This window comes from Anopheles maculipalpis, chromosome 2RL (genome assembly GCF_943734695.1).
Source record: "Anopheles maculipalpis chromosome 2RL, idAnoMacuDA_375_x, whole genome shotgun sequence".
Taxonomy (NCBI): Eukaryota; Metazoa; Arthropoda; class Insecta; order Diptera; family Culicidae; genus Anopheles; species Anopheles maculipalpis.
The window spans coordinates 41,138,220-41,158,440 of NC_064871.1; the positions used below are offsets into that span (position 1 = coordinate 41,138,220).

At 42.2% G+C, this 20,221-nt stretch overlaps 3 protein-coding genes across 4 annotated transcripts in view; 2 read left to right on the plus strand and 1 right to left on the minus strand.

Annotated features, from left to right (window-relative positions):
* The window catches only part of LOC126559291 (probable prefoldin subunit 5), a 195,836-nt gene that overhangs the window by 9,599 nt on the left and 166,016 nt on the right, over positions 1-20,221 (plus strand). The gene's annotated exons all lie outside the window — the stretch shown is intronic.
* LOC126557056 (transmembrane protein 245) lies at positions 372-5,308 on the plus strand. The gene is made up of 7 exons (XM_050212700.1): positions 372-1,818; positions 1,882-2,133; positions 2,215-2,393; positions 2,534-2,934; positions 3,005-3,166; positions 3,345-3,392; positions 5,176-5,308. The coding sequence occupies exons 1-7, from the start codon at positions 372-374 to the stop codon at positions 5,306-5,308; spliced, it is 2,622 nt and encodes an 873-aa protein (XP_050068657.1).
* Positions 6,092-10,410, minus strand: LOC126558580 (1,5-anhydro-D-fructose reductase). Its single transcript, XM_050214616.1, has 7 exons — positions 10,334-10,410; positions 10,074-10,254; positions 9,669-9,853; positions 6,840-6,956; positions 6,648-6,763; positions 6,320-6,571; positions 6,092-6,132 (listed from the first exon to the last, which is right to left on the minus strand). The coding sequence occupies exons 1-7, from the start codon at positions 10,406-10,408 to the stop codon at positions 6,102-6,104; spliced, it is 957 nt and encodes a 318-aa protein (XP_050070573.1). The 5' UTR covers positions 10,409-10,410; the 3' UTR covers positions 6,092-6,101.

Consider the following 20,221-nt stretch of genomic DNA (forward strand, 5'->3'; position numbering starts at 1 on the left):
AATATTTTGATAAATGGGAGTCTTCGAGGAAGGATGTAGTTTGTGCTACAAAAAACTAACCACTACCACAGTGTGCTGGTCACCCTAATTCAATATGACAGCAGTTTGTTATGATTTCATCGCTAAAAATACCGTTTTCCAGCAGTCCAACAAATTTGCAGTCTCGGTGCGGGTGACGAATATGGGCCGATTGTAGTTTTCCTTCCTACAAATCATTCACACCCTTTAGTGGCAACTTGCTTACTATGAAATAATCAAATCTCCTAGTGCAATACACCAGTTTTAAGGCAACCAACCGAAAGCAAATGCCTAGATTACGGTGTTAGTTCTTTCTGCGCAGCCAATACACGTCGATCGCGGTGTGTAAAATAATGAGTACCCGGCCAAGCCCCGCACCATTTAAACGTTCGATCGATGGATTGTTTAACGTTTGGCTTAACCTGCGAAACCAAGGCCACGAGAAACCGCTCCGTAACGCACTGTACAATGTGCTGGTGGTCGGTGTGATTGCGGTCGTAATCGGTGTGACGCTGGTGCTGGCACCCTTCTTCAAACCACTCCTGTGGGCGTTTCTGTTCGGTGCGGTACTATTTCCGGCTAAAAAACGACTTTCCGCCTCGCTAAAGCGTTGGATCGAACGTATTGAGAAGGATGAGAAATACCTGTTGCTGGGTGTGGTGGGCGCACCACTGTGCTGGGTGGATTCACTGGGCGAATTTCTTACCGGTTGGCTGCGGGACCATCTGAAGATAATTACTGGACTGGTCGGTGGGTTAGTGACGCTGCGCTTCATACTGTGGCTAACGCCCAGCGAGGTGTTTTACTCAATATGGAACTTTATCGTATGGATCCATTCGCTATTCCGCACACTGCTCGGTTCGCTATCGCTGCAGATGGTTGTCGTGATACTGGTGGTGTACGTTGTAAGTGTATACTTCCTCTGGACGCCGGATCATTCCCTGCCGTTTCTAGTGATCGGACAGTTTCTGTGGATGGTCATCGTTGGGTATGGGAGCAGCTTTCTTGGTGCTCTGCAGGTGCCCGTATTTCTGGGCCTGCTAATGTATGGGCTTATTGGTTTAATATACAACCTGCAGAAAGATGAACGCAACGTACGATTCATCGACAAATGGCATAGCCTGCTAGATGTTACGAGCTACCGGTTGGAGGACTCAATGATCGCCGCCAGCCCTGCCAATCTGGATGGAACACGAATAGAGGAAATTAAAGCGAAACTAAGGCTAGATGTTTCGGCCACGCCACAGCTTTCCAGTACGATGAATGAAACGCCCGGCCACGGTACAACGTATCCGGCCAGCATGCTGACCAACGTCGAATCATCACTCGAAAGTGACAACTATTTCCGGTTGCTGTTTTACGCTTGCGGTGCCACACTGGTTTGGATGCACACCTGGCTGCTGTTTCTTGGCTGTATACCCATCTTCCTGTACATCATACGGCGAGCGGCCGAATTTTTGGGTATCATTGCGTACGTATCGCAGCAGGCCCACCTGAACTGGCAAGCACTTAAGCAGTGGCTTTTTCCACGCCATGCTGCACTGCTGCCGCTATGTTTGCCGGGCATACTGCGCTTAAACACCAACATTCATCGGTACGCCTGTGCTAAGCTGCGGTCGTACATCGATGATATTACCTCGATCGTGATGATCGGCTTTCTGATCGTGCTCGTGATGCTGATCAGTGTGTTTGCGTGCGCGCAAATCTACTCGGAAGCGATAGCGGTCGCACAGCTTGGTTCGAATCTCGTCAACCGCACACTGATACACAAACCAGAACTGATTGAAATGTTACCGATCGGTGGGTAAAAACAATAGATGATTCTTTCCCCTTTTTTAACTAATAATCTCAATCCTATTTCAGACATGCAGTCGATGGACAACATAATTGACAACGCGTACAAGTACGGTCGGTCACACATCGAACAGTACGTGGACGGTATCTTTAACGATACCGATCCGGCCCAAGCGATCAAGCTCAAGATGCAGATTCTAAGTGTTTGGGACCGGTTAATACAAAGCTGGATGGATCGGAGCAATGGGGATGGTATGGTGGGACCACGTGTTCCTGCCCAAGCGATACGCATGACTATAGATGAGATTTTTATCAATCCAAGTAAGCAAACCCTAGCAACCGGCATGCAATTCCCCAACAATAACAAAGAATGCATCTTTGCTATTGATTTCTTTCTTTTAGTTACGAAAGCTGGTCTCATTGGCTTCATCAAGAGCAATTTCGGTATGCTCTGGGAGGTGGCCGATTCGCTGTGGATGCTGCTAAGAACAAACCTGACGCTGCTACTGTCGGCCGTTGGTACACTTGTATCAGCCATCCTAGGCGGAGGACATGCGGTTTTGAAATTTTTATTCCATACAGTATGTTTTGTTTCCATTTTTTTTTCTAACATTGCTTTTTAAATATGAATTTTTCTTTGACTTACTCACTTTCATGGGACACCGACCCCATCTTCCATTACGTAAGTTATCATTCTGTTGTTTTTTGCTTCTTCTTTCAGATCATTTTCTTTACGACACTGTTTTATTTGCTACAAAGCAGCCAAGACCGGTACGCACCGACCGCAATCAGCATCAACAACTCGTGGGGTCCCCGCATCATACAGGCGCTGGAAGATTCGATATCGAGCGTTGTCGTAGCCACGCTTAAGCTGGCCCTCTTCCATGGACTCTTTACTTGGCTCACCCATACCGTGTTTGGGGCGCACATTGTTTATCTGCCGGCGGTGCTGGCATCGATACTGGCGGCAGCACCCTTCCTGGAGACTTATTGGTGCAGTGCACCAGCCTTTCTCGACCTGTGGTTATCGCAGGATCGGTTTTGGTTGGGTGTAACCTTGGTGATGATACACTTTATCGTACCGTCCAACTTTAATCCCATCATTCATTCGGAGATAAAAGGGTAAGGGTACAATGGTGGGGGAAAGTGTAGTGGAGCAAAGGACTTAATTGTTCTCTATTTCATATAATAGGGGAGGTCATCCATACCTGACCGGTCTTTCCATTGCTGGCGGGATGTATCTATTCGGCTTGGAAGGTGCACTGCTCGGTCCGCTGTTACTTTGTTTGTTGGTTGTTCTGTTTGAAGTTACCATCAGTGCTATCCGTGATAGCCCGGCCACGCCACAAACTAGGTAAGGTAACGACGACGGTAGACCCACTGTTTATTTACATACTTATTCGTACTGTCTGCTTCGTTCTTTTTCCTTCTCATTAATCCAACTAACTCGACTTCGCCTGCTTGGATGGGACTTTTGGGATTGCTTAATTATTCCTGCTACTTCAATATCTGCGTGTCGGACCGTTGTTTAGAAAATCAAGCTTAGATACGAATAACGATATTTACTCTCCCGCGACGACGTAAGTAGAAAGCAAGACGTATATTTAGAAGTGTTTTGTTGTAGTTTTTTGGTGAAATAACAATTATGCTCTATTTTATTGTACATTATTTGCAAAGGGTTTATTGTTAATAATTTGTGTTGTGTAGATATAGAACGCATTCCAAAAAATAACTTTTCCAATTGATGATAAGTAACGTATACATTAAAAGAAGCGACAAAAATGTTCCGAATTTGTATGCGCTTACGTTGTCTCACCTGGTGGTCGATCCACCGGTCAGTCAGTGTATATTAGTTGACTGCATACTGTCACCATTTTGAAGCTTTATCTCTTAATTAACAGTAGCTAGGAAGAGAACAGTAAAAGTTCTTTGTGCAAAAGTTTGTTCGTACCGTCTGTTCAATTCGGTTTGCAGAACCCGATCAATGAAAATGACGTCACATTTTATTTTCTCCAGAAATGGCATTGACCTATGTGATTTATAATAAAAGGAGCATCCCAATAGTGGCCTCACATGCATTACACAGTACCACAAAAATGGCAAAGTGGTGTTGTTAACTACTCGAAGCGAGCACTGGAAAACAAATGCCTTTGAGGTTCCGATCGCAATTTTCTAGGTCAGTTTGAAGAGGAAAATCTATCTAAATAATTGCAAGCTCAAAGTCAGGAATGAATTGATGAAATAGTCGATCTGTTAACAAAAAAAGGTCAACAAATCATTTTTTGACACTTACGGCCTGACTTTGACCTCCGGCAAAAAGCCGCAAGATTACGAGGCAAAGATTGGATTAAAAAAAATGAAATTAAACATTTACTAAAGAAAACAAAGAAAAAAGTCGCCTTTTTAATGCATGCGTTATGACCGTTTTACGACGTTTGCTTGTTGTTGATTGTGATAGATGGTGGTTGTAGCTTTGAGTGTAACGTGGATATTATAAAAAAACAACAAAACATTAGTAATTTATACACCTCGGTATGCCAAACAGATTTAAATGTTGCTAAATAGACTGTGTGGACGTTAACATGAGTTATTATTAGCTAACAATCGTTTAGGATGTAGTCCAAAATTGAGTCTTTAAACGACCACATTACGTTCGAATTGTTCGATGTTATCTTTTCGATCATTTGGAAAACTTAAGTATAATAAAAAGTGTAAAAAATGTGCCATTTTTTAATGTTTAATGTCATAAAAAATGAACTAGTAACTAGTGATAAATTACGCTAGATGTTACTCAAAAATTGAAACAAACAAAATCCTTAAAAAAACAAATTTTCATAAAATGTTGATACTTTTCTTTCTTCTTCTTATCTTTCGTGGTTACCTTTCTTTTGTTTGACCGTTACAAATGTTCTGAAATTACAATCCACAACCCCATTAAACGTACCAAATAAAATTATTGCCAACGTCCGACAAATGAAAACTCGTGTTCAGTTTGTGCCACGAATGGCAACAGTTCGTTCGTCACGGGGCTGTAAGTAACGACGAGAATGGGTAGTAATCGGTAGTGTGTAGTAAACGGGGTTCACCACGCTCCATTCGATCAAGCTCTCTCTCTCTCTCTCTCTCTTTCCTCCCCCGACTGCGACTTTTCTGTAGCTCCCATATTCTCGACAAAAGTTTGTGATAATCATATCGGAGTCGTTTATTCCAACAGCATGCGTATTTTGCGTTTGTACGAGTAAAAAACCCCAGACACATTTAGGCAACTCTAGTGCTAGAAGATAGTTCTTACTACGTGCTTTATTCTCATCTGATTTCATCATACTCATTATCATCATTTAATTTTCACCATTATACCGTCAGCAAACCAACGACTGCACCATCGGCTGCCTATTTAATACGGACCAAAGATGGCAAATTTTTAAACTCACCGTTAGCCCTGAACTGCACCGCATCACCCACGTGCATGAACGTCCGTGGCACGCCATTACACTAATGACACTTTTTTCCCAAATCATCTCATCCATATGCTTATCGATCGTTTTACGCAACCTTTTGCTCCATGCTCTTTAGCTACAATTAAAGAATTTAAAACGTTGTTACATACCCGTGTGTTTTATTGCTTGTATCCTTCAATTCCTTTTCCTTACGACGATCCGACGGTGTGCATGTGCACCACTCCCCTTTTTGTCCTATATCGCGTATGCAACAAACAGCAACAACTTCCGGTACGCAGCATTCCAGGAGCAGACCAGTGAGGAAGGACCGCCAAATACAGCCGGAACTGATGATGCCGTTTTACCGGTTGCTTCCAGCAGGCTTCCTGTCACACTCGCCGCTCATCAACCATCGATTGGATCTTCTATTTAATTACATCCATCCGTATTTATTCTATCGCCCTCCATACTAACACATTTCATGCGCCGTTTTGTAAGGGAAAAGAAAGCATAGTGGAATCAGCTGATAGACCGAAGGCACAGGGGCTTACCGTATTACGCAGGCGAGTAAAAACGTGATTGTGATAAAGCAAAGGATACAAGAAGAACAACACTTCACACAGAATGATATATTTATAGCTATATTAAATGCTCTGTTAAATGCGCTAAGGCAAGAAGCTTCTGTTGTTGCAGCAAATGTACCTATTGAAGGCAAGCTAATCAATCAGAAAGATTATTTTTATCCAAAGCGATTTTTTTTTTCTTCTCTAGTGTGTACTAACAACGGTAGGTGTAAAAGAAAGACTATTAAAGAGACAAGAAAATGTCAAAAAAAAAACACTTTCGTGTAGTTTAAAATGGGAACTCCGGATGCTTTGTGATGCTAGAAAGAAAAAAAGGGTAAGAAAAGAGCACAATCACTAATAATTCGTTAAAATAGATATACCAACGGCGCCTTTCTTTAAATCGCTTCCGATACATTCCTCCGTAATGAGGAGGAAGTATCCAACTACGTGTTATATCAGCAAGTCGTAGTCTATAAAAAGTGATCAATTTCCTTCCACACTTACCCGGGAAAGAACGCAAAGTCACAAATGCGCAAATTCTGGTCCAGCCCATTCAGCACGGCCATATCGTCGTCCGACAGTTCGAAATCGAACAGCGCAATGTTCTGCCGCAATCGGTCCGCATTGGTACTTTTCGGAATGGTCGCAATACCGCGCTGCAGCAGATGACGGAGCAGTATCTGGGCGGCAGATTTTTCGTGACGCTGGGCCACATCCCTTACCACCGGATTGTCCAGCAAGTCCGGCACTTCGCGGCTGCAAGAATATAGTGTTCGTAACATAATTCGATCACTCATGCGCGGTACGCGGTATCCGGTGATCACACACTTACTTCAGCAACTTCTCGATACCTTTCGAACCGAGGGGCGAATACGCGGTCACAGTGATGCCGTTCGCTTTGCAAAACTTTACCAACCCATTCTGCTGCAAGTAGATGTGATTCTCGATCTGCGTTTTGCGGGTGGAAGCGGATTACAGAGATGCGCACTTTCTTTTTCGGTACGGTAGCCGCTTTAACGCTTACCTGCAGGTTGGCCGGCTTAATTCGGCAATTATCGAGCACTCGCTGTATCTGCCGCTGGTTGAAATTCGATAGGCCTATGCTGCGTGCCAGACCGGCATCCGCGATCGCTTCCATGCTCTGTCCTCCCGCCCGGTGATGGTTAGCACAGCATCATTGGGCAGCCGAAAAAGGACGGCAATGAAAAAGGGAATTTCAGACAAATAGAAACAAATTAACAACGAACCAATACATACAAGCAGAGGCGCATCCTAGCACCTTTTTTTTCTTTTGGTCCTCGCACACCTCCTCGAGTGCCGGGTGCCGGATAGGGATGTATAGGGAGAAACATTCACGGCAAAGTGGCTTCTACAATACCGTCGGGGTACATTGGGATCAGTTTCGGGTTCGGCTTTTGCGAATTTTTTTGAACCGAAAGTACAACAGAACATTTTTTTTGCTCCTTGTTGTACACATTATCAGTGTAGCAAACATGTCCTGCCAAGAAAGTTCAATGTTTGTTTGTTTGTGTGTACACCGCTTTTGCTGCTCAGGATTGACTTTTTTCTTCTACGGTGCGCTTCCGTGTTCCGAATGAATTGCGGTGTATTGTGCTTGGTTGAGTGAGTCAAATCTCGTTCCGGAAGTGGTGAAACTGATCGAACAACGTGTCCTGCACGTGAGTGAGAGGAGCTTGCGTAAACTGAGACCGATGGGATTGGTTCAATATTGAAAACGAATCTTTTCATGGGAATGATTAACCGGAAGGGATGCTTCGACGGGGATGCTTTTGTATCAATTTCAGATGATTCAGATGATCAATGCGATCATCGTGTTGTAATGAGGATAAAATTAACTAACGAAGGTAAACTTAGAGTAGAATTTGCGAGTGTTAAAACAAAACCAAAATTACAGTATTATCATATGGTTTGATATACAGTAACGGAAAAAAGATTAATACCTCTTTTATAGCCGATTTTTAAACTGGTGCTTTCGAATTTCTACTAGATATAACTTTATCTAAATTTGGTAGAATATTCATCAGCATTTGAACTACCTATAGCAATTTTGTTTTCATCTATAAGCTTTTTTTTATTCATAAAGGACGGCCAGGCCATATTGCTATCTATAAGTTCATAAATTATAGAAATAATTAAAAAATTTAAATTTTAAAAAACATTTTTGAAAATTTTGAAACATAGTGAGACCTCAAAAAAGCTATCTTTTAACTATCAGAGCTAGCCAATTCTAGCATTGAAAAAAGTAAAAAGAAGATGCGCAAAACTATACTATGATTTTTTTAAATATTTCATGTTTCATTAGAATGGAAAACGCATATTGAAGATCGATTTAATGATTTGTGTAATTAAAGGAACGTTTTCTCAAAATGCTCCACCTAATTTTACAAAAAAAAGATAGGTCGATTCGTTGAAATTTGGCTTCACAATCGCATTTTTACGTTATGTTCCACAATAAATGATCTTAAGCTATCATTTATTGTGGAAAGACGCAGTAATCACTGTAGCTATCAACGAAATAGTCGAGGAATTGTGTTTATGTTTCTGACCACTGGCTTTAGCCAATCCGGCATTTACCATATCTTCTTGCATGTAGTCGAGGCTGCTTGCTCCAAAAGCAGACGAGGAACGTTAAACCTAATGGCTTTATCGTTTCGCTTTGTGAGGTCCAAGGGCGTATCCATCAGCACAACGACGCTGATCCAGTGTTAGGTGCCCATTTCTATATTTTTGAAAGCTCATTGGTAAACCCATTTGGGTACTCTGGGTGGAAAAGAAAGCTACAGTGCGTTTTTTAACGGTGAGAGCAGCGACAGCTGAAAAACACTCTCAAATCCACAACGCAACGACCAGCAAGTTCATTCATCCGCTAAAATTTAAATTATTTGTTTATATTTTACTATTAACGTGAATAAACTGTGAATTACATGGCAAAGTTGAGTAAAAAAGACGTCGAACCATGAAGGCAGCTCAAAAAACCAAATGATTATTTAATTATTTTAATTTAAAAATAAAATAACTTTTGAGAGAAAATCACTCTTTGGGTCAAGAGTCCCGCTCACTTTTCATGAATTTTATTATGAGATGAGCTATAAAAAACGTAAATTTTTTATCCACAACCACGAGTTCTCAACTCTGGTTTAAATTTTGCATCCCGATCAATCCAGCTAAGGAATGAATCCGAGAATCCGATGCGGATTTTTTCCTAGTTAGTTCAAATATTAGCCGGATAGTATGTACTTTTTAGCGGGATAGGTCCCAAAACTGGTGGCCAACGGAAGAATCGACAGTAAGATTCGTGGCTGAAAGGAGCACGTGGTGACACGAACCGCTTAAGAACACGAAGACTCACCCGTCATATATACACACTTCAACTACTAGAAGCCCAAAGTGGGAAATCCTAAGGCCAGTATGGAGCTTTGTTCTGGTCGTACTATTATTTATTTATAATTAATTATGACGGTCCAGTGCCGTATTGTCATACTATTATTACTATTATTAAACTATTATTAAATCCCAAAAAAGGACGAATCGGTGAATTCTAAGCCCGACCATACCAAATGAGCCATACAAAATCGAAACTAATCACAAATGGGATGTGAAATTGGTTTCTACAAGAGGCAACCTACAAAATATTGCCCCTTATCGATGGTGAAGATAAAAATTTTACATCTTTATGATGGCCAATCCGGCAAAGCTTTCACCTAATTAGTGTCCGGGCGGGCGGAAGTGGGAACATTTACATAAAACGTTCCCATCGAATACTGGTCCACCGCATCTGCCGTCTGTGAAATAAGCATATAATAATCATCTCCCAGCGGTTCACCGCACTTACCTTCCACAGGCTGACATGGTCCGTTGTGGTTTCGAGTACGATTTCTCCGTTGTCGTCCATCAGGAAGGGTCCATCCACTTCGGGCACGGTAAACGGTACGTGCACCAGGTACAGATCGACATAATCGAGCTGAAGATCGGTCAGCGATCGTTTAAGAAATTTTTCCACCGTCGCAGCTCGCGTACCTGTTTTGTGGTGTTCGAGTGAGGATGCTCATTATACTATAAGACGAAAGCTTTGGGCTGTTGTAAATTTAAAAGCCCCCACAAAGCCCAAACAAAACGGGTACTGACAGACGCGCCCGTTGTGGGAGCGTAAGTTGAAGTGTGGGCCGAAAACTGCTGACACACTCTCGCACGAAGCGAAAGGGCAGAAGGACGAGAGGCAACAAGCGGGTTTACATACCGTGCGGGGGCAATTTGGTGACGATGAACAGCTCCTCACGCGTCACCCGACCACTATCGATCCACTGGCGCAGCACTCGACCGATCGTTGGCTCGTTCAGATAGACCGGTGCACAGTCGATGTGCCGATAGCCGGCCTCAAGTGCCTCGTTCAAAGCTTTCTCTACCTCATCGTCCGGTGCCTGTTTTTGGGAAGTGTACAGCAAAACCGATAAGTATGGATCGCACAAACCCTGCCCTCTACCACACGGCCACACATACCCGCCAGGTTCCGAAGCCAAGGGCCGGCATTTTGTGGCCGTTCTCAAACGTTAGATCCATCTTACAAGCTGCCATAATTGCACGATACACTGGTTCACTAACTGCGCAACTACTCACACTGCCCCAAAACAAAACACGTCCTACACTGGCCGGTGGTGTTCGAACGACTGTAGCCGTAGAACCGCATCGTATCCCGGTTTTGTCCCTTGATCACCATCCCGGACAATGGAAAGGTCTCCCACCACGCAATGGGGAGACCGTTTCGAACCAAAAACCGGTCGATTTTTCTCACTCTCTCTCTCTCTTCCTCTCCGTCTGGGAGTCAAAAGAGAAGCGAATGCATTTATTTTCTCACATGCAGATTTTTATCGCTTTTATTGATCTCAGTGCAAATATACTGAATGCAGTTTCGGTGCATGAAAAAGGTAATAATCCGGTTTAGTATTTGATTTTGGTTTTTTTTTGTAAAAGCAATCATTTAAATTCGAAATTTCTCATTCTCTTAGTATACTTTTTTTGCAAGCAGTAGGATGAGTAGTTCAATTCATTTAAATCCATAATGCTTAAAGATGCTAGTAAATTACTGTTAATATGTGAAAATCAGCGGAAAGCCAACAAAAAGGAAGGGCTGGTAATGAGCATCTAAATGTTTGTTGTAAAACACATTACATTCTATTTGGGTCCCACAACAAAAAAAGGTACACACGATCGGGGCTTTGGCGCAAATGGAGAGCAGCTATACCGTTCTCTTTTCAGAGTAAATACAAATACAAAATACATCAATATCGATCGTACGTTAAAGCGAGCATATTTAAGACGCGTTCTAGCGTTTTTACCTCCAACAGTGTGGGTTGTGAGAGTTGCACTTAAACGCTGTGTTGCATAAATTTACATTAATTATTAAAGTACAGAATAGAACTTTTGCGAAGAACGTCACTGTGAATGATGAAGTTTATAAGTTTGAATTATTTATTATTTATTATTATAAGAATTATTTTATTTATTTATAACTAATTATGACGGTAAAATGTCGTACTCTCAAAGCCGCTTGTGACGATTCTTTGCCTGATTCCGAGCTTAGAGGTTTAAAAAATGTTGTAAAATGATTATTTGAAAATTGTTTGTTTCCTAATTGAGCGTTCAGCATTTTCATTATAATACACATTCTGCTAGTATCCATAAGCCTTTGCGAAGATCTTTTCAGTTTCGGGAGATGTTTCACCTCTGCCTTTCCTACGGATGTCCCAAGTAGTGCTTTTCCGCTCCGTCGGCCGAAGAATTACGAGAAATCATCGCCAGCTGATATCTAGTCCGCGGTTAAATTGTTCTCCTGGCTAGTCCAGGAAAATATTGTTAGGTCTCAGACCTTAGAACGCGTTGTCAGTAGAATCGCGGATCCAGTCGTAGGAAGTAGTCCTGATTGACCCTGGAAAAAGCCTATCCGTCTGATTCAATTAGAACTGACGACGTAGCAAGGAATCGGGCAAGAATTCTGGATCGGTCATCCTTTCGCATGATCGGCCCACCAACAGAGGATACTTACATCAGTATCTGAGAGACAAACTCTTACGAAAACAGACCCTCTTACCCATATTCTTGTAGAATATGCTTAGAAGAAAGGATGGCCTTATGTGGAGGATTAGCTAGCAGGACGAGGTGGTCTATGAAGCAGAACAGCGACGTTTTTTTACGTTTGTTTGAGAGTTTGTGTTTTGCCAGTTAAAGAGCTAATATGCTTTAATCTGCTCGTCAAATTTGCATTGTTTTTACTAAGTTGAGATTTTTTTTAAATTCTTCTTTTATTTATTTTATGCTTGCACAGCTTATAACATCATATAACAGCAGTTGCGTCAGCAAAACGCCAAATATACTGTTTGTATGAAAATATTAATTTTCCATTATATAAAGACACTATGCAAAGGTGGAAAAATAATTACAGTCACAATAAATCTGCGCACTTTTGCTAATTTGTGTTACAAAAATCAACTAAAAATTTTTTAACAAACTATGAAAATTGGCGAAGAAGTGTGGAAAAATCGCATTGCTATGGTTCTAAATAATTCAAACGAAAGGCTGATTACTCACTATTTAATAATTCAAACAATTACACAAGCACACACGTAAGTGAAAACTCAGTGCTGAATTTAGCTCTTCGGAGGCCCTAAGCGGTATGGAAGTTGGGGGTCCACTACTTCACATTGCATATGCTGACCGGGGGAGGAAGTTTGTTGTGGATTCGGTGAGCCCCCTTAAAAGCTCGAGGGCCCCGTGCGATCGGTCACTTCGCTTACCGTTAAACCTGCCACCCGCGGAGCTATATTCTAATTTTTAGTTTTGTAAAACAATTAGTAAGCTTTTGCAACCAATAAATAGTCATTTATAGTCATTTTTGAAATAGTCAGTTTTCAAATTCAAAAAAAAAAACTCTGATCGTCGAAAAAATGATTATCGTAGATGAAAGGAGTGTAGCTCTTCCGCTTTGCACACAAAAAATAAATGAAAAATGATTTTTTCCGCCCATTTGCTGTGTTGTGGCCGTTCTATTGATGATCTTTGTGATTTTATTTTGGACTGCAGTACAGCAGTGACATTCCAAGCACAATCTGGTCAGCGTCAAAATCTACGAATGATCGGCAAACTAAATGTTATTAGTTAGACAACACAAAGATTAATTTTTCTTGAAAATTTCATGCAAATATGACGTGCAGATATATCTTTTGATCTTGCTAGCTTATCTGATCTTATTCGATCTTGAAAGCTTTGTAATGCGCAATATACCAAACTCCCATACAAAATGTATGACTTACCCGGGAAGGTGTGTTATGGAGCTAAAGTAAAATATTTTTTAAAATATATAACAAAAATTACAAAAATTTTGTGTTTTGTTTATGTGATAGAAAATGTTTTTTTAGACTTTTCTTAAGTTTCAAAACGATAGCGCCATTATATAAAATGTTATTAAGAATAGAAAGTATAAAACATACCCGGGTTAGTTATTATTGAAATGAAGGTTAAACCAAACTATGAATCTATGTGTAAAATTATACAAAGATATGTAAAAGACGTTCTTCATCTTTAGCTATGTTTCAGTTGTAATACAGCAATCACAAGGCTCGATATAATGTTTTGCATGCAATGGTTCAGTATTAAGAAAATTGCACACTTATTGTATCGCTGCGACATCAAACGAAATCTTGCAGTCACTTAAAAGTACTCAGAGACACACACACACACGCATTCCCCAAATTGTTCATCGTTTGTCCGACCGTACAAATATCGACGTCTCAAAAACGTTCGCAAACAATCAACAAACCATCACAAACAGTAAACGCACGTCGGTCGGCAAAGGGAAGAACACACACGCACGGTTGCCACCATTAAGCATGGCCACCGGGTTAGGATCTCCTCTTCAACAGAACAACAGTCCCGTTCCATACCAGAATTCATTCATTCGCAAGGGGCGGAGTACCAACCACAGCTTTCGGAGGGTTGGTGTAGTACAAATTTCCCTACGAGCAAATTGCCAATTGCAAATGGCCGGGCTGCAGTAACATGAGACGTTTTAATCAAACTTTAATGTAATACTATCCCTAGGCCATTTGGTGGAATTATTTGAACGAGGGGCTGGTAAAACTATTCTCTTTTCTGACGATTTCCCAAGATAAGCTGTGTGCGTGGTATGATAAACGCTCCACTGATACACTGCTTCAAAGCGGAGGGCTAATAGATGATTTAAATAATAAACTAACTACCCCATGTGAATGGCTTTTGTTATGATTTTAATTAAATTTTGGTACCCATACCATAGCCCTGTTATGGATCTGCTTGCGATGCATTAGTTCCACCTCTTGGTGGTTACATTTTGTCCACACGATCCACTTGAGAAGATGCCTCTGTTGTGTGTCGTTAATGGGGATTGGATTTCTTCTTTTGCTAGCTGAAATAGATCCTTTTTCGATTGCTACCTGAACGTGCTGAATACTGTTACTGAGACATCTTGAGCAAGGTACTATTGGTAATCCTTTATCCGCATCTGTCTTCCGGTGCCTTCCGGGCAGAAATGTCCAAATATCAATGTCCCGAAAGAAAGGTTCCGGTTGATTGTTTCTGTCAACTGATCGTTTAATTTCCGTAATATCGGTACTCTGGTTGAGGTGCGTTTTTTTTTTTGTAAATCAGCACAACAACTCGCCTTATAGAGTGGGCTGTTTGCTGTTGTTTGCTGTTGCATGAGTGATCTACAGCGTACACCACCACCAGAAGTGATCGTCCTTTCTTTCGCCTGGGATTATCCAAACAAACGGCTGCTCGCTCTTATCGGTGCCGGAAATCATTGCCACAATGCTCGACCGTATCCCGACCAAAAGAGCACTTGAAAGTGTCGGCAAGCGTACAGTGGCTCATCGATAACCATCCCGGCGATTATGGTGGGCCACCGAGGATGCGGCAAAGTACAGAGGCTTGCTGGTGCATGGGAAGTTGCTGATTGAGCCATTGAGATAAATTATTTGCTTCTAGGAAGATTTGTCTTGAGCTATTTCACTCAGCTATCCGACTGTTAAATGTTGGCGCAGTTGGCTAACGAAGTAAGCAAACATTAATTGTATCTTTGACGGACTATCGCAGTGTAAAACCGTTTCAAGCCATGATTGGAAGCGTTGTAGAGTTCGTGTAGTTATAGCTTAGCATGGTGCAGATTTAACATCCTAGGCAAACTAAGTAGCAGATCCTGGGCAAATAACCTGGTTGAAAAGTTAAGTCCACTTGATATGGTCGTTATGACGAGTACCTTAGTTCCTTTACTGTTTGCAATATTTATTAAGGAGATACTGTATACCATCCCAGACTGTGAAAAGCTTTTACATGCGGACAACTTAAAGATGTCTTTTTATTTATTTATTTATTTATTTATTTATTTATTTAATTCAAATTGTCTGCCTCTCCGGGCTACACAATGAATATCTTTAATCTATGGTAGGGGTGGGTGGGGGGGGGGGGTGTGGAATAATGATGAGGAGTCATTACAGGTAAAGGATTTTTAAGGGGTAAAGGTAGTGGACTCTGGATGGCGGGTTCGGAAGTGGGAAATAGGAAAGTTGAAGTCGAACAGCTTGTGATCTCTGTTGAAAGAGACGCAACATCTTATCAAGGATCATACTGGCCAAAAACCGAACGGCGGGGAGGGATAAATATGGGTGGTCTATCACGAAGTCGACAAGAAGGGACATACAGGGGTATAGAAGATAGAAGTGAAGGAACGTCGAGTTCAGAGAAAAGGATACAGGCGATGAAGTAGGACTGCGCGTGCGAATGGCGGGATCTAATATCTATTAGACCCAACATACGGCAGCGGAGAGAATATGAGGGCACAGGAACGGTGTAACCGTGTAGAAATCTGCGCACAGCGAGGCGCGTAAACTTCCTCTGAACCCTCTCTATTTACTGCATAGCGGTTTCTCCGGCTGGGGTCCACACTACGCTTGCATAATCCAGAACGTAGCGAACCCAGCAGCAGTACAGTGCCTTTAAACATAAAAGATCTCTAATCTCAGAAGCCATGCGGAAAATTAGGCCTAGTGCTCTATTAGCTTTATTAACTACATGGTTAATGTGTTCATCGAATGAGAGACCCTCATCCAGCCAGACCCCAAGATCTTTCACGGTGGTTACTCTACTTATTTGGGTGCCGCATAAGGAGTAGTTCCATAACAGCCGGTCAGCAGAAGGCCTCCCGATAGAGACGACACAACATTTAGGGGGGCAGAGCACCAACCCATTTTTCAAACACCAAACAGAAAAGTCACTAAGAGAGCGTTGGAGAGATCGACAGTCGGAAGACGAAGAAACGGGGAGAAAGATTTTTAAATCATCAACAAAAAGAAGCACTTCCCTGAGGAACGCCAGACAAGCCTCGAAAGGTAAGATCGATTCGTAAGAATGGACCCGATCCAGGACAAGATTGGTCCTCCAAACCCAAGTTTCTCCAATTTTGCAAGCAGTAGGTCATGTGGCAAACTATCAAAAGCTGCTTTGAAGTCAGTATATATAGTGTCTACTTGACGTTAACAGACCATGTTGGACATAATAACAGACACAAAACACATAAGATTTGTCAAAGTAGAACGTTTGGGCATAAAGCCATGCTGGTGCGGAGAAATGCAGTTAGACACTACGGGAAGGATAAAGGATTGAACAAGGGATTCACACACTTTGGACATAGCACAGAGGATGGCAATACCATGGAAATTGGACGCGACTGAACGTTCTCCCTTTTTAAAAATTGGACAGATTCAGGCCGTTTTCCAGACGGCTGGAAAACTTCCCTCTGTGAGCGATCTTGAGAAAAGACGAAACGTGGCGTGTAGGCCAAAGCATCAGGGGGAGACACTGTACTGCTACATGGGTCAACGAACACGCCTGAAAAATGTCTCGCGAATAGTTCACTACAGTCAGAGGGCGTATCAGCCACATCATCGCCTAGAGAGATTGAGGAAGGAATGCCATTGGATTTGCGACGGGCATTGGCAAAACGCCAGAATAATCGAGGGTGTTGAACTCGACTGTTAAACAGCAGATATCTCCGTAATCTGCACTAATTTGTTCGTGACTTATGCGTCACGTTTGGACAGCAGGCTTACCCTCACAGACCATTATGAGCTGATGATCTCAAAAGCTCTCCGTACATGTGTTACATGTGGCCAACGATTTTAAAGATCCATTTAGTGTTAAGTCCTTATACTGTACAACTCTTTCCTTATACAAGTCCTTATATTGTGGACTCCTTCACCACAGTATTCAATCAATCGAATAGAATCGGTTCAATGTAAGACTGATCCCGTGTCTCTGTGTGTCCTACGTATTTTAACAGGTGCTTTTTATTTAGACCAGAATCGCTTGAGCATAGAAGAATGACGGCGGATATAGCCTTTCTTAGGCCCTAAGTTTGACCATTTGATTTTGGGGCCCTTTTGTGCGGGGCCGCTGTAGTTCAAAATTTCAAAAGGTTTTGGTGGAATGAATATCGGGACCCATCAGTATCAAAACCAAAGTGTTGAGCGGGGGCTGCCTTTGATTTTCCCGTAGACATGTTGTCGGCAAGAAGTATCGTTCAATATTCTGAGCGGAGTGGGAAGGGGGGGGGGGGGGGGGGATTGGCCTTCTAGGATGCTATCAGGGCCACTTCCATTCATCAGTATTTACAACAAACAATTCGATTTGGGCTTCAGCAGCGGGCCCCTTTCGAGTCAAGGGCCCCATGCGGCACAGACCGCTTATAGGAAGGCGGGCACAGTGCATATTTTTATATAAACTTGTAAATGGTGATATAGACGCCCCGTCAACCTTGGAACAGATCTACCTTCAGGCTCAAAGTAGAATTTTAAGACCTAGGGATATTTTAATTAAATATATCGGCTGGAATGAAAATGGTGTAAGTTGACTGCTATTTTGAAAACGGCATTAGGACCTTTCTAAGTAGTTTAGAGCCTAGTTTAACGATATAAAATATGTATAACTGGATGAGGGGATGGCAATAAATGTAAATAATGTATACTTATATTACCAACAATTGGACAGTTGTTCATGATTTAACTAGACTTCTTTCCCAAATCAAAGTTTTCTATAGTCCAGTAAGTTGTTTAGTTTGGTTTAAAAAAGCTAAATGAGTTATAATTTTAAAAAAAGTACACAAAAGGGCATCGAAGAAACAATTAATCTTGCAGTAATGGGGAAGCAATCACCATTCACGGATTCGATCGAATCCGATCAATGGCATTTGTAGACACACAACAACACGCCAAAAGGAAGTTTGCAGAATCCAGCTTGCTTGAAGTGCAGCTAATACCCAACAGATCCGTACACATCCGCTTTGCCACTTCAGCGTATAAAAGGAACAATCCGTCTGTTGAATGGAGCTTGCCCGTTCTCGAATGCTTGCCAGACACACACGTGGACTAAGTCCTGGTGTCATGCAAGGCAAGAAAAAAAGACCAGCAGCAAAGCAAGCCCACAGGACCTTCCCTCTATTGTTTAAGCTAAAGAAACACTTTAATCTGCACCCATTCATCCTTCATTTACGGTGACAATCGGGAGGCTCAAGAGTGTCCCCGAAACGTCTTACTGGCAATGGCCCATTGACATGGCGCGATCAGTTTCCTGTCTCTATCTCTCTCTCTCTCTCTGCTCATCCATTTGCCGACGGTGTGTGTGCCAACATTCGGTGTGTGCCTGACCAGGGATTCCTCGCGATAAGCAAGGACATACTGTTTACCCAGCAAGCGAGATGTACAATTCGCTAAAGCTAACAAAAGTAAATCAAAACAATCGTAAACAAGCCCAACTGCGGGGCGCGCCGATCGGTACCCCTTTTTTCCCAACACGCTCACCCGGACTGACGGACCCGTGGCTCGATCGTTCGTTTTTCTTGCACCTCGATCAGTTAAGCTGTCCCTTCTTTGATACCCAGCCACTACAGACCATTCGACATGCAAAAACCGATCGTTCGAGCTTATGTACCATCGCAAGGGGTTAGTGGTCGAGTGGACCGGGTGGCAATGTTTCGAATGATTACAAGGATCGCTTGCAAAACAAACCACTCTAAGCACCAACAAACATCGGCCACAGGATCAGCCTACAGGCGGGGATAATCCGCCCGCTGGTGGGTCGCTCTGTCGGGCGAATGGTTGTGTGCGGGCTCACGTGTCTGTGGCCTTATTTCATTAGCCTTTTCAAGTGTGCGCCTCGGACGAGCATTATTCAAATTGTTTCTACTCTTCAAGCAAACTTCGGCCCGTGAGTAACTTATATCGCTACCACGGGTACACCACCGAGGCATGGCCATCGGACGGTCGCTGCCGCCAAAGGACGAGATTCTTTCTTCCTGGGAAGATAATCCTGCACACGAGAAAAGCCGGCTTTGTTTGGCTGAAATGATGACCAACGTCGTCTCGATGGCGTTCACATGCTCAGGGTCGTGTGGAAATGTTTCGATGCTCAGTTTGCTTTTCTTCTTTTGGTAGTTTTCGGTCAAATTCTATTTCCTTTTTTGCTGCTACTGCTGCTGCTGCTGCTGCGGTAAATTATGTAATAAGGATTAGAATTAGCTTCCCACTGCGCCAGTACTGCTTCGGTTCGATTGATGAGTTAATGAGCAGGATGGTTCGGTTTGGATTACAAACAGTGTAATACTCTGATACTCTGTGTGAGAATTATGTAAATAGTCTATTACGCGGTAAGCCTGCCTATGACTTCGTACGTCGCTCGCAGTCAAATATTTACATAGAAATTACAATCTTAATAGAAACGAAACTAATATTCTTCTCAATTTTTTTTATTTAGTGTAAACAAAAGCAGGTGTTTTCAAAAATATCAACACGATTTCAAACAAAGAGGCTGTCCGGTGGTCGAGACGATAGCGGCACCGTTCTTCCCACGATAGGATTGGGTGTCGAATCTCATCCGGGTTGTGCGCTTCCCGGTACGCGGGATTCAAGTCAATGGAAGTCAAGGAAACCCAGAAATCTCAGACCAAAGAAGAATGTTGATAGAGGAGAAGAATTCAAAAATATTTGGGAAACCAAAAATATGTGGAAAAGCGTAAAAAACTAAAGGATTCCTTGTGCATAATTTTTGTGTAGTGTATAATTGTTGGTCAATTTCGTTCCGAAACAAAATGTTTTCCCAAGGGTTTATAGTGTCAGAATTCTATATTTCTTCTCCTTCGAAAAGAATTGCATTAAATAGTTTATGTAAATAGTGTATTAATTGCTTGCCGTTTAACATGATTTTTGTCGCCAGTACTCGACTTTCATCGGCTTTCGACGTTAAGAACTTACACGAACGTTCTATTGCTTATTTGATTCTACAATTTATAAAAGGCTTTTGTCTACC

Coding starts and splice junctions, on each gene's coding strand:
- LOC126558580 (XM_050214616.1), bottom strand. CDS start 10,408: ATGGCAGCTTGTAAGATGGATCTAACGTTTGAGAACGGCCACAAAATG. Junction 9,854..10,073: donor CACCAAATTGCCCCCGCACG/GTATGTAAACCC, acceptor ACCACAAAACAG/GTACGCGAGCTGCGACGGTG. Junction 6,764..6,839: donor TTAAGCCGGCCAACCTGCAG/GTAAGCGTTAAA, acceptor CGCAAAACGCAG/ATCGAGAATCACATCTACTT.
- LOC126557056 (XM_050212700.1), top strand. CDS start 372: ATGAGTACCCGGCCAAGCCCCGCACCATTTAAACGTTCGATCGATGGA. Junction 2,134..2,214: donor TGAGATTTTTATCAATCCAA/GTAAGCAAACCC, acceptor TCTTTCTTTTAG/TTACGAAAGCTGGTCTCATT. Junction 2,935..3,004: donor ATTCATTCGGAGATAAAAGG/GTAAGGGTACAA, acceptor TTCATATAATAG/GGGAGGTCATCCATACCTGA.